The sequence below is a fragment of the Littorina saxatilis genome, linkage group LG15 (assembly GCF_037325665.1).
Source record: "Littorina saxatilis isolate snail1 linkage group LG15, US_GU_Lsax_2.0, whole genome shotgun sequence".
NCBI lineage: Eukaryota > Metazoa > Mollusca > Gastropoda > Littorinimorpha > Littorinidae > Littorina > Littorina saxatilis.
Genome location: NC_090259.1, coordinates 3,011,235 through 3,025,384, shown reverse-complemented (window position 1 = coordinate 3,025,384; position 14,150 = coordinate 3,011,235). Strand labels below are relative to the sequence as shown.

Genomic DNA, 14,150 nt, shown 5'->3' with positions numbered 1-14,150 from the left:
TAAGCTTAATATTTACAACTGAAAACCGAGGGGGTGGAATACTGAGAGGAACCTACAGAACTGTGCATCCTCAAACCTGACATATTTATCCCAACATTTTATGAACTCAAAACACAGAAAGTTGCTTTCACACGCCAGCTTTGATTGCAACAACGTGCTGGGGCCCCAAACCATGTATCATCAAAACGGAACTCGTGTTTCAAAGCATGGCTCCCTGTGTTGATTTGGCACTTATTTTCTCACTACCAAAATGATGACAAAAACGATGTTTGGTGGTTTGTTGTCAGACCAGCTTTTTTGTCGGTCCTCGGGGGGCATATCGACTTTTGTTTCATATTTATTGACCAAGGCCGATGGCCGCGGTCAATAAATAGGTCAATAAATATGAAACAAAAGACGATATGCTCCCCCTCGGACCGACAAAAAAGCTGGTCTGTCAACAACTCATCAAACATCTTATAATCTCTCTCTCTCTCTCTCTCTCTCTCTCTCTCTCTCTCTCTCTCTCTCTCTCTCTCTCTCTCTCTCTCTCTCTCTCTTATGATTGTCTCTCTCTCTCTCCCTCGTTCCCTCCCCTCACTCTGATTTTCTTTTCTGGACAGTTTTCTGGTATGAGCTCTCAATGTCTTTGAATCGTGCAGTCTTGTTGTGGATTCGTGATATGTATCAGTTGATTCTGGCTACTCTCAGTCTTTGCCTTCTTTTCTCTGCACGTAGGAAGGGAGATGAATCCTCTCTAGTTTCTTTAGACGCAGCCGTTTACAATTCAAAATCTTGACTTTACATTATACAGTCTTAATTTGTTCGATTTTTTTGTCCATTCTGACTATACGTATTTGGGTATTGCAATATTGAACACTTGTACTCTTGTTGTGTATGCAGAATCGGGTTCACAAAGGGCAGGGGAGAACGGAGGGGTGGTGGAGGGTGGTGGAGGGTGGGGAGGTTTATAGTGTAGAGTATACAACACTGCCAACATTTTATTGGCAACACAGGTTCTCCTGCAATAAAAAAAAGTTCTGACCGCAGAATCAGAGAACTGACATGAAACAAAACACATAGGTGGGGAGGGAGGCAGTTGGCCCAAGTGAAGAACAGGGGGTGCTGTTGATTTCATTTCAAATTCTGTAACACAATGAAGCTTTATATGCTGATATTATATTTCCAGCAGCAACACCGTCTAAACCTATCAAAGACTGCAAGATGGTGGTGCTCGTCAACATTCCAAGGCAAAAATACCAGCAGAGTGGTGACTATATTGAAACCACCGACAAAGACTACCACGACTACATGGAGTATATTTCCACATGCACCTTCATCAAAACTTTGAAGGAAAAGGGCATCGACGTAGACACCAAGATGGAACTCGGCTGCCCAGATCTGGATGAAGACACGCAAGGTAGTCCCTTTGCATCGTGGCTGTACAACTTCCAAGGGCTGGAGGCTGGGGTTGTTATTTTCTTGCCTGGTGACACACCTCGAACATGTCCCCTCGCTGAAGAAGAGACGACTTCTTTGTTCAGTGCTAGGGATGACATACCTAGTGGAGCATTGCTCACAGCATCCACCGAACCAGTCCGACCTCTGTCACCCTTTGAACCAACCATGCCACCTGGAGATGAAACTGTATCTGGAGCTACTTCATCCTCTTTCGAAAACCTTGCAGGCAGTGGTCCGTCTAGTCTGGAGGGAGCATTTGAGCACCAGCGTGAAATTCCCGCACCAGGACTAAAAGTAATCAAAAGAAGAGAGGAACCAGAGAAAGCCAAAGCAGAGGCGAATGGTGCAGCATCAAAGGTTTCAGACAAAGTAGACGACCAACAAAGACGGGAGCCGAATGAAGACAATCGTAAAGGAGAGATTAAAGCAGATAGGAACGCTGGCCTTGGTAAAGCAGAAAGACGAACGAACGAAGGAAAACCAAAGGCTGGAGAACCCAGAAAACCTTACATCAGCCACTCTGACCTCTACTGGACCAAAGCTGACATAGCCAGGTTCAGTTCGTGGGACCACACCAACATTATGGTAGCAGGCTCGAGGTGTTTGAGCCTTCTCATTCTGATAGTTCCTTGAGCTGTGTCTTGACACTCCCTGGACGGTGGTCAACACTCATTTTGATTGCTATACAGGGACGGCCAAATCGTCCGCGCGAGTAAACAATCCACCGGGCTAGTAAACAATCCACCGGGCTAGTAGAAACCGCCTGGCAGCTGGCCCGGCTTGCCAGTGAACATTCTGGTCAAATGCAAAACTGTTGGTTGTACTATCGAGTTTTAAAGCCATATAAACGATGCAAATGCAGGAACTACTGTCGTCTGCAAAATCATCGCAATGTTCTAGTGAAACTAAAATGAGACTCATGTGCGTGTCACCGCTGTAATTGTGTAAAGAAAGCTAACACTCACACCTTATTGTGTGGTATGTACCGGGCCAGCCAAAATTCTGGCGGGCTAGTGATTTTCTTGAAGTTGGTCGCCCGGCTGGCGAGTTAAAATTGTGAGATTTGGCCATTTCTGCTATGGAAAGCCTGTGTCAACCGTTAGAGCCTTCGACAACAAGATGCTTGTGTCTTGTCATTATTATTGGTAGAAAGGTGTGTTCCAACGAGTTTGATTCTTTCTGTTGTTGTTGTTGTTGTGTTCTTGTTGTTGTTGTTCTTGTTGTTGTTTAATTTCGTTTTCCATACTCATAAGTAAGTAATACAATTGTCATGCCGTCTTTGGCATTCTTCAGAGTCCTCAACCATAACAAATTCCGTACCTTAATTCTCATTCTGATCGTGCCCTGAGCTGTGGATTTTGGAAGTCGTTTTGACCAGTGACTGTCTTGCTCATAGAGGTTATAACATATCTGTGGCAGTGTTTCTAACCTGTAACAGTAGTGCATGTTTATAAATCTGGCATAGAAGTATAAGTGAGTGTGGAAAAGAACATTCTGTTTTGTGTTGACTCCAAGTTGTGATCAACTGCTGTAACAAATTTACTTGATTGACGATCAAATAGCGATTCCATGTCCTCGGACAGATTCCTGTCACAATTATTCCCGTCCGATATACCATGCTTCAGTTCCCGGTGGTTTGTTATTTCTCTGAATCTGGAAAAGGCAGGTTTTCCCCTTCTTTCTGTGTGTGTTTTATTTGTAAGTTTGTTTGGTTCCTTGTTTGTACGCTGCTTGTGATAGAAGAAGTGCAATTTTAACTGCTACATGTTGAACTTTACATTTTAATTTCAATGTTCTTGATTTGTTCTTTTCATTGTCGCCTGCATGTTTGTGCCACTGTTGTCATGATTTTGATATGGAGTCTTTCTGTGATATTTTCAGCCATTTTCTGACGGTCTGAACTTGTTTGTGTAATTCAATTGGGTAGAATGTGACGCTGGCTAACTGGTAAAGATGATGTGATGTAAAGGGGCATTTGTGAATATTGAGGAGCGAGTAGTATAATAGTAGACTCATGCTATGGCCGGGCAGTCACCGAGTATTGGTAATACAGGCGTAGATTTGTGTCTGAAGGGATATTCTCACAGAAAGGTTGACAGTCTTGCAGAATCAAAGTGATCAAAATATCGAAGAGAACCAGTTATAGAAATGCGTATGGGAAAGGGGGTGTGGTGTCAGTAGAGAGAGGGGAAGACCGAGACAATGTACACGGTGTGTGTGTGTGTGTGTGTGTGTGTGTGTGTGTGTGTGTGTGTGTGTGTGTGTGTGTGTGTGTGTGTGTGTGTGTGTGTGTGTAGACAAGATGAAGAGAGAAACTAGAAATTAGAAACTAGAGTTTCATGTGTGTGAGGTCTTTTTTTTTAAAGTCGCCTTTGTCAAACCATAAAGAATGTTTCACTTGTCCACTGTTATGAGATTGTTTATATAGCGTTTTGGCTTCATTTTATACAACGACCAGATGTTGTTGGAATGTTCTGTATAGTTTCAGCTGATTGATTGTGAATATTGCTGTTGCCATCTTCTTGCTAAAATAATATTTTACAAACATATTCCAGTTTTTGTGGAATCGTCTTATACTACACTTTACAAACGTTGTAAAAGTGTTTATGTGCCATGTGATGCCGAACAAGAGGGTATTTTCTTCCATGTTTAGAAAGGCGTTTTTGTACATCAGCAATATATATCTATATGTATATAAAAAAAATCTCTACCCGAATTGAAAACAGTTCATTCCACAAACGTGTTTGTGATACAAGTGACGCAAAATTGTTGAACATAACTTGTGGATAGGTCTGTGAAGAATTCATTTCTATCGAGTGATAGTGGTGTTCTGTCATTTTGTAATTGGTTCCTTGTCGATTTGTTTTGTTTTTTCTTAATTAACTTGTCGCGTTTTCGTATCTCCACACCTTGCAAAGAGAAGTGTACATATCAACTGTAATGTATACGGGCGGGCATGTAGCTCAGTCGGTAGCGCGCTGGATTTGTATCCAGTTGGCCGCTGTCAGCGTGAGTTCTTCCCCACGTTCGGCGAGAGATTTATTTCTCAGTCAACTTTGTGTGCAGACTCTCCTCGGTGTCCAAACACCCCCGTGTGTACACGCAAGCACAAGACCAAGTGCGCACGAAAAAGATCCTGTAATCCATGTCAGAGTTCGGTGGGTTATACCCAGCATGCTTCCTCCGAAAACGGCGTATGGCTGCCTAAATGGCGGGGAAAAAACGGTCATACACGTAAAATTCCACTCGTGCAAAACAAAAACACGAGTGTACGTGGGAGTTTCAGCCCACGAACGCAGAAGAAGAAGAACTGTAATGTATATGGCTACTTCCCTACCTTAACCTTCGCCGTAGGTCGTGAGTACTTTAGTAACAGTCCGGACTTTAATTGCGAATATCTCGAAAACTAGGTGGAATTCTGTAATGAGCTTTTGGAAATGCCTCAAACACCTAAAAATCTATTATCTCCTAAACCCGCATTAAAATTGATTGACAGGTAATTAAATAAACAAAGGTCAAACATCGACTACCTTCGCCGTAGGTCGTGAGTACTTTAGTAACAGTCCGGACTTTAATTGCGAATATCTCGAAAACTAGGTGGAATTCTGTAATGAGCTTTTGGAAATGCCTCAAACACCTAAAAATCTATTATCTCCTAAACCCGCATTAAAATTGATTGACAGGTAATTAAATAAACAAAGGTCAAACATCGACTATCTTCGCAGCACGTCGTGAGACACTATGTAACCATACTTCTAACAGTGTAATGTGACTTTCTGGTTCTATTTCTGAGAAGAGTTCTGATCTATTTCAAGATGGCTCAAGGAACAAGCAGCGAACTCAGTAGTGGATTTGTAGATTGAAACCCTGATTGGGCCTTCGATGTGTACACAGAAGTTTTCAGACAAAATCGCGATTGTAAGGGAGATAATTGTGGGTTCGATGTCAAAATAAAAGCTGAGTTATGGTTCCTGTTTTTTTTTTTGACCTCAGTTGCATGCAGGATGCTTCAACCCATATTTTTTGCCCGATTTTTGTAATTTTTTTTTTTATTTATTTATTTTTTTTTCTTTAAGGCGGGGAGCATCCTTCTTCCTTGGTCTCTTTCTGTATAACATAATCAACTTTATATTATACAAAACATAAATTTCTGTCTAATGTTTAACTCTAATTCCAATAAAATACGTAAGTCTAACTTCTTCCCATACTTAAATTTTCCTATGGTCATTTTTGTTATCAAAAGTTATCATATAAAGTAAATTTGATCGTTTTTTAAATTTTCAAATATTTTAAAAAACCAAATAATATATCTGTTTCATTCAAAGTTATATTATAATAAATTTGCTTAAAAATAAAGTCTTTACATAGTTTCCAAACGTTCCTCACCTCTTGACAATGAAAAAAGAAGTGCTCAAGTGTATCCAGTTCATTGCAAACTTCACAATTATTATACTGTTCAAAAAAAGAAACGCATAGTTGCTACTTGCCAAATTTATTTTATTTTTCAAAAAAATTAACAGAAAATCCAATATTTAGATTATTTGTTTGAAATTTGGTATGGACACAGTTGAATGCACACACAGTTCATTTGCATCTTCAAATCAATCAGTCAATCAATACGATTGGGTGCCGAGGCTGTCAAGTCAGTAGGGGGTGTGACTGCCTTGAGCAGCAACAACTGCCCGGCACCTTCTGGGCATGAACTGGATCAGATGCCGGATATCTTGCTGTGGGATGGTGTCCCACTCCTCCTGAAGTGCCTGCAATAGATTGCGGTGATTTGCTGGCGCTTCTTCTCGCCTGCGCACACGTCTGTCCAATTCATCCCAGAGGTGTTCTATCGGGTTCATGTCTGGCGACATGGATGGCCAGGGAAGCACCTGGACATGGTGGTCGGTGAGGAACTGGGTGGTGAGTCGTGCTGTGTGCGGGCGAGCGTTGTCCTGCTGGAATATGGCATCCTGGTCAGCCAGAAAAGGAAGGGCGTGTGGGCGCAGAATTTCCTCCACGTATCGCTGGGCAGTTATGCGCCCTTGGACGTGCACCAGGGTGCTCCTTCCAGCGGTATTGATCGCCCCCCACACCATGACGCCTCCACCACCATGAACGGGTGCCTCATCCACACAGTTGGGCGCGTAACGTTCGTTTACTCTCCGGTAGACCCTCCTCCGACCATTATGTCGCTGGAGCAGGAAGTAGGACTCGTCGCTGAACCACACGTGTCTCCAGTGATTCCGGACGGTCCAGCGAAGGTGCTGGTTGCCCCGCCCACTGCACTCGGTTCTGGCGATGGCGGCGGGTGAGGACAGCTCCTCTGTGAGGTCTGCGAGCTCTCAAACCAGCTTCATGCAGGCGGTTCCGCACGGTCTGGTCCGATAATCGGTGTGGCCCGGGGAGAGCCTGGACAGAAGATGAGGCCGACAGGAAACGATTCCGGAGGTGGCGGAGCCGTATGAAGCGGTCGTGAGCAGCAGTTGTCGCCCTTGGTCTTCCCGCTCGTGGCAAGTCAGCAACGGAGCCAGTGGCTTGAAACCTGACCCACAGTCTACTGATGGTGCTCTGGGACACGTGGAAGTGCCTGGCGATTGCACTTTGACTTTGGCCTGCTTGTAAACGACCCAATGCAATTTGGCGGTCTTCTCTGCTCAATCGGGCCATCTTTCGTCGCTGAATTGTCGTCTGATTTCTTTGTGGCGAACAATCCGCTTTTATGGGTTTTGGAAGACATGGTGAGAGCTCAATATTCCCCGAGTTTCACGAGATTACACTGAAGCATGACGAGTGGTCATGCCAAATGAGCAATTTTGACATTGTAGCCACTGATAACGCATGCGTCACGTGCACAGCTCACTTGTGGCAATGGACGAAAGGTCGACGACCAGATAAACATTTTCTGCAGTTTGGTGGATATCCTTGTAGCCATATAACTAAATTAACCAAATATTACAAGCTATGCGTTTCTTTTTTTGAACAGTATAGTTTGACATAAACCCATCTTGTTTAGTAAAATATTCGTTGGGTAAATTCTGTGTAAAATTTTCCAATGAAGCAGACGCAGTCGTTCTTCTTTTGTACAATTAACAGCTAACAGCCAGTGTCTTGATTCCAGAACAATATTATGCTTTCTTTGCCAAAAAGAACAGGCGCTCGGAGTTTGTACCTCGAAATTAACCAAAACAGTTCTTATTTCCCTTGGTGTAATATTACCAATACGAGTCAAACCCTGCAACAGAACATATCGGTATGGCAATGCGTTAATCAGTTTTGTTTTAAGTGCTGTACATAACGCATTATACTCAAATTGTCTGGCTGGTTTATAAGCAACCTTTTGACATAATTCTTCAAATGAAATCATGTCACCGATTTCATTCATGACATCCTTTACATGATAAATATGACATTTAATAAAATCTTTGAAAAAGAGGCATTTATGTTTATATTGTATATTCATGTTGTTCCATATACATTGATTCATCAATGGAACAGGTGTGGCATCATACTTTTCATACAAAATGTGTTTGTTGTCTAGCCAGGTTAACAATACTTGTCTCCAAAAGACCGATCTGCAGTTAACAACGCCAACCAGCTTCTTGGAGGATGCATTAGAGTCAAAACAGGACAAACCATTACCCAAACTTGAAAAAACATATCTAGGAGTGACAGACCAGTAATTGTCTGTAGAGTTCTGCAGACCAATAGCCCACGACATCATAAATGAGTTGTGCATATCCACAACATTTATCATATTTAATCCACCATCATCTTTTAATTTACACATAATTGTTCGTTTTACTTTTTCAAACGCCCGTGTATTTGAATATTTTTTCTTCCAAATAAACCTGAACAAAATGGAATTAATTTGATGTAAAACATGATAAGGCACTGCTAGAGACTGGAAGATATAAACGAACTGAGATATAAGAAAGGTTTTAACAATGCAAATTTTACCTTGTATACTTAAGTTTCTTTTGGACCAATTAAAAATTATTTGTTGCATACGTTGAATTTTCTTAGACCAGTTGTCTTCAATTGATGACGCAGGTATATTGTTTGAAAAAACAATTCCAACGATTTTTACTTTCCGTTTCCATTTAAGACCAAAATATTGGTCAGTACAGTATTTGTTTGACCCAATCCACATGGCTTCAGTTTTATTTACATTCACTTCTAAATTGGAAACAGCTTTAAACATGTTTAAAATATGTAAAGCTCTTTCCAGATCTCTTTGATCATGTAAAAAAAAGGGTGACATCATCGGCATATAAGAGCAGTTTTAGGACCCTCATTGGTGATACCTCAAAAGGTGACATGGGTAGCCGGATACCCTCAACATCTTCATCTGAACGAATCTTAATTGCTAACAATTCAAGGGCTATAATAAATGCCATCGGCGAGAATGGGCATCCTTGACGGATACCTGATTCCACAGGGAAATGCTCAGATATCCACCCTGTATAATTAATACAACTTTGACTGTTATTCATGATAACCGAAGCCCATTTCTTAAAATTGTCTCCAAAACCAAACTTATCAAAAGCAAACAAAATAAAGTCTTTGGATATGCTATCAAAAGCGCGTCGAAAATCAACTGCCAATAAAACTCCAGGTTTATCCATTGTATTCATAATATCTATGGTGTCATCAATAAGTCTAATCATTGTGCTAATTTTCCTACCTTTCATAAAACCAACCTGATTTTCATGAATAATATCACCAATTACAGTTGAAAGTCTCCTTGCCAGACATTTTGCGAGGATCTTGTAATCTGTGTTAGTCAGAGATATGGGTCTCCAATTCCCGAGATCATCTCTGGGCAATTCTTTCCCTTTATGGATTAATGTCAAGACAGCTTGTTTTTGAGTGGTCGATAACTCGCCATTAGCAAAGGATGATATAAAGGAGGCATGAACTACATCCCTAATCTTCAGCCAAAATACTTTATAAAAACAGGTAGTGAGGCCATCTAGACCTGGGGCTGAATCGTTATTTAATAGTTTTAGAGCAACTGTTAATTCCTCTTTGGTAATATCAGAATCTAGATTGCCTTTTTGGTCATTGGAGAGAAACGGTATATTCAAATGGTTCCTGTTTATTTCAGGTAAGAATTAACTTGGTGCGTAATTACACAACACGTAAAAGATAAATGCAAGTACAAAATCGGAAATATATTTAGTTTGATAATCTAATTCAATGAAAAGCCTGATTTCTGTATTTTTTTCTTTTTTTTCTTAGAGGGGGGAATTGAGACGAGGGTCGTGGTGTATGTGTGTGTGTCTGTCTGTGTGTGTGTGTAGTAGAGCGATTCAGACTAAACTACTGGACCGATCTTTATGAAATTTGACATGAGAGTTCCTGGGTATGATATCCCCAGACGGTTTTTTCATTTCTTTGATAAATGTCTTTGATGACGTCATATCCGGCTTTTCGTGAAAGTTGAGGCGGCACTGTCACGCTCTCATTTTTCAACCAAATTGGTTGAAATTTTGGTCAAGTAATCTTCGACAAAGCCCGGACTTTGGTATTGCATTTCAGCTTGGTGGCTTAAAAATTAATTGATGACTTTGGTCATTAAAAATCTAAAAATTGTAAAAAAAAAATTGAATTATAAAACGATCCAAATTTACGTTTATCTTATTCTCCATCATTTTCTGATTCCACAAACATATAAATATGTTATATTTGGATTAAAAACAAGCTCTGAAAATTAAAAATATAAAAATTATTATCAAAATTAAATTTTCGAAATCAATTTAAAAACACTTTCATCTTATTCCTTGTCGGTTCCTGATTCCAAAAACATATAGATATGATATGTTTGGATTATAAACACGCTCAGAAAGTTAAAACGAAGAGAGGTACAGTAAAGCGTGCTATGAAGCACAGCGCAACCGCTACCGCGCCAAACAGGCTCGTCTCTTTCACTGCCTTTTGCACTAGCGGCGGACTACGTTCAGTTTCATTCTGTGAGTTCCACAGCTTGACTAAATGTAGTAATTTTGCCTTACGCGACTTGTTTTTTCTTGTTCTTGTTTTGTTTACCCGTGCATGTTTTTCCTTCTTTGAGAAGTATGGTTACATGGGTACTCACGACGTGCTGCAAAGAATGTTTTTAGCGACCTGCGGCGAAGGTTAACAGATTTATATTTCATTTTCATTTTCATTTCATTTCATTTTCATTACTTTATTGTCCCATCGCTGGGAAATTCGGGTCGCTTCCTCCCAGTGGAAAGCTAGCAGCAACGGAGTCGCGCTACCCAGGTGTCTGCGTGTTTAGGTGTATTCAGCCACCTGCACTTATGGCAGAATGACCAAGGTCTTTTACGTGCCATTGTGATGACACGGGGGTGGGACATGGCTTCCGTCTCTGGGTCTGCACATTAAGTTGACCCGTGTCCGTCCCGGCCCGGATTCGAACCAGCGACCTTTCGATCACAAGTCCAGTGCTCTACCAACTGAGCTACCGGGCCCCCTGGCAGCGGAGTTATTGGCAGCTTATGTACGTTTATAATTTTTATATTACTGTTAGCAATATTTAACTTATATCCCGTGTGTGTTTGTTTGTTTGCTGATGCAGCTGCCGATATCAAGTATTAGTGGTAGAAATGGCTAGTACAGGCAGTGAAACGTTCATTTAACTCTGATGTCAGTACTGATGTTAAGGATTGGTATCCATTGATTCATATAGTTGATATGTCTGACGTCTGTATAGCCTGATGTCAAAGAATCCAGTGTAATAAAATAGTTGTCACACTCATCGTTTCTCTCCTGCATAATGTTTTTAATTTATTTTTTCAATTTGTTAACTGATGCAGCTATGACGTACTTACTGGGCAATCTCTCTTTATGTAGCCTTTTTGATGCTAGCTAGGAGTTGAATATCATGCTTTCATCACATATTCATGGAAAATGTTATTTTATCAAGTACATCACAATATATTTGATAACAGACAATATTTGATAACAGACAATATATTTGATAACAGACAATATATTTGATAACAGACAATATATTTGATACAATATATTTAATAACAGACAATATTTGATCTCTATTTATTAACTTCTTTTGTTTAAATTGGTAATTTTAATGTGCAAGGCTCAAAGTAATGTTGATACCGAAACACAGCACTTTTGGAAAACAGATTTAACTTGCACCTGTGGTACTTGATTTGGTAGCCACAGCTTTTATGTAATGTACCTCAGCTTTACAACTATTTAGCATTGTCTATAAATATGAATTGTTACAAAGGACATCTAAAGCTCAATTTAGAGACGTGTGGGGTTTTTACGAACCAAAAGGTCCGGTTAAATTTTGTAAATGCATAATGTGGGAGTGGGGGGTGTCTTGTCAGTCCTGTCTTTTCTTGAAGAATCTACACTTAATAGATTTATATAACTTCATTCATTGAAAACGTTTCTGCTGACAAGTACACAAGTTGCAGGTGTTATTGTTGGTTTTATTCTTATGTATTGCAGAGTGAGTTATTATAACAATTATTTACATAATGATTTTTATAAACGAGAAGAATTGAAAATAAAACGTTCTTATGCATTTTGTGTTACTATGAAGATAAAATTGCAGATAGCTTTCTTGTGTGTGTGTGTGTGTGTGTGTGTGTGTGTGTGTGTGTTTGTGTGGGTGTGTGTTTATGTATCTGTGTGTGTGTGTGTGTCTGTGTGTGTCTGTGTGAATGATGTATCTGCATGTGTTTGTCTTTATGTGTGTGGGACTCTGTGTGTCACAGTGTGTGTGCGTGCGTGGGTGCGTGCGTGTGTGTGTGTGTGTGTGTGTGTTTTCTTCACAAAATCATCCAACACTCTCACAAATTCTGTAGTAGCAACAGCACAGATTGAATTCATACATGCATAACATGCATTGGCTCAAGTATTGTCACTAAACCTGATAAAGTAAACACGGCCAGACGGTCCCTGCTGAATAAAAGAACATGTGAGTGCAGCCAATCATGCACGGCCTGACACGGTAAAATACTTTCTGGTCACAGTTGTAAGGTGGCTTGAGCTCGACGGTGAGTGTGCGAAGTTGTTCAACCGGTGTGTGACAGTGAGCATTGATCTACTTTTTTTGCCGGAGCTAATACAAAAGAAAATAAAGCGATAGAGACGCGTAACGTGCCAGGCAGACATCGATTTCAGATGGACCTGTGCACGCACGAACGCATGCACTGACTCATGCATGGACATACCGTCACATACACAAATGCGTAAGCACGTATCATGTGCGGCATGCATTCCTACCGACGAACACACACCATCGGTGGCACACAAAACACACACACACACACACACACACACACACACACACACACACACACACACACACACATACATACACACACGCACGCACGCACAGTACACGCACGCACACACGCACGCACGCACGCACGCACATTCACGCCGCACGCACATACACGGCGCACACACGCACGTACGTACGCACACACACACACACACACACACCGTGGCACACACACACACACGCACACGCACACACACATACATAATGTTTTGCCCTGCGTCAGCACACATTCTCGATCTGCTTTACACAGCAAAAACACACACACACAACAACACCCACCCACAAACGCCTATGATCAATTATACACTGCACACTCACAAGCGTAGGCTGATAAACACGTAATAGAACCCGTTCGAGGACAAGCTTTTTTTAGAGACTACGCATACAGTGCATTCAATGATACCCAGTTTCTCAGAATTCCCGGACAGCTCATTTGTCGTGTTTTTAGGCGTAGTCACTGACGTTGGCGGCTGTGTTTTGATTCTGTCAGAAACTTTCAATTTTTGCAAGATGTGTCTTTTTTCTTGATGCCACCTTGCGGAATACGCCGCCTGTGTGTGTATATATCTGCGTTCTTTAGAACAGAATTACAGGTGTGTGATATCAGTGTTGTGTTACAGTAACCTACTTAGGTGTTGTCAGTGGTCGCATCGCTCGCAGTCCTTTTTTTCAAGGACATGACTGTGTTAATCCAATGTCATTAGGCTATTCTGTTTCCGTTGTTCAAGGGGAAATCGGGAATTTTATGAAGTATACAGTAAGGTATCACTTGTATTTTTAGACTTCTGATATTTAAACGACTTCGCACGAAGCAGCGTTCGTCATTTCAACGACTGGTGTCATTCAAACCGAAAGCACCGATCTGGGGCTGGTCCCAGTTTCTTATCGGCTCACGGCACATAACAGACGGTAAGCCAGCGATGATCTGTCGAGACTCATTGGGTTTTTGCCACTGATGACTTCTTGGAAACTTGAAGTACCTGTATTTTGCTCGACGTGTATTTGTTCAGGGATTCGCAAGTTGGTGATTTTGTTCTACTTTAATGTATTGATTTGTTTGTTGATTTGCTTGTTGGTTTTTTTTTTTATCGGTTTTTTTTCAGTTATTGTTTGTGTGTTTGTTTTGTTTGGTTTGTACAACTATTATTTAGTTTGTATTATTGTGTTTGTATTATTATCTTGGTATTATTTTGTCTGTTAATTGGTTTGTTTTAGATATGTTGTAGTTGTTTGTTTATTTGACCAAAAAGCATGAGATTACAATTATGAACTTGATGAAAAATCATGAAATTACAATCATAAACTTCTACCACGAATGTAATCGGCGCGTACGTACCTGTGTTAGAACTGTATGTGATTTCTGTCAACCATTTGGATGTAGCTACTAGCAGGC

The 14,150-nt window shown here is 40.8% G+C and overlaps 1 protein-coding gene across 1 annotated transcript in view; it reads left to right on the top strand.

Moving 5' to 3' along the window:
• Positions 1–4,750: 4,750 nt before the first annotated feature.
• The window catches only part of LOC138948210 (uncharacterized), a 30,711-nt gene continuing 21,311 nt past the window's right edge, over positions 4,751–14,150 (top strand). Inside the window, exon 1 of the mRNA XM_070319713.1 lies at positions 4,751–7,418. Coding sequence (XP_070175814.1) covers positions 6,327–6,743 — 417 coding nt within the window. The 5' untranslated portion in view covers positions 4,751–6,326 and the 3' untranslated portion in view covers positions 6,744–7,418. The remainder of the gene's footprint in view (positions 7,419–14,150) is intronic.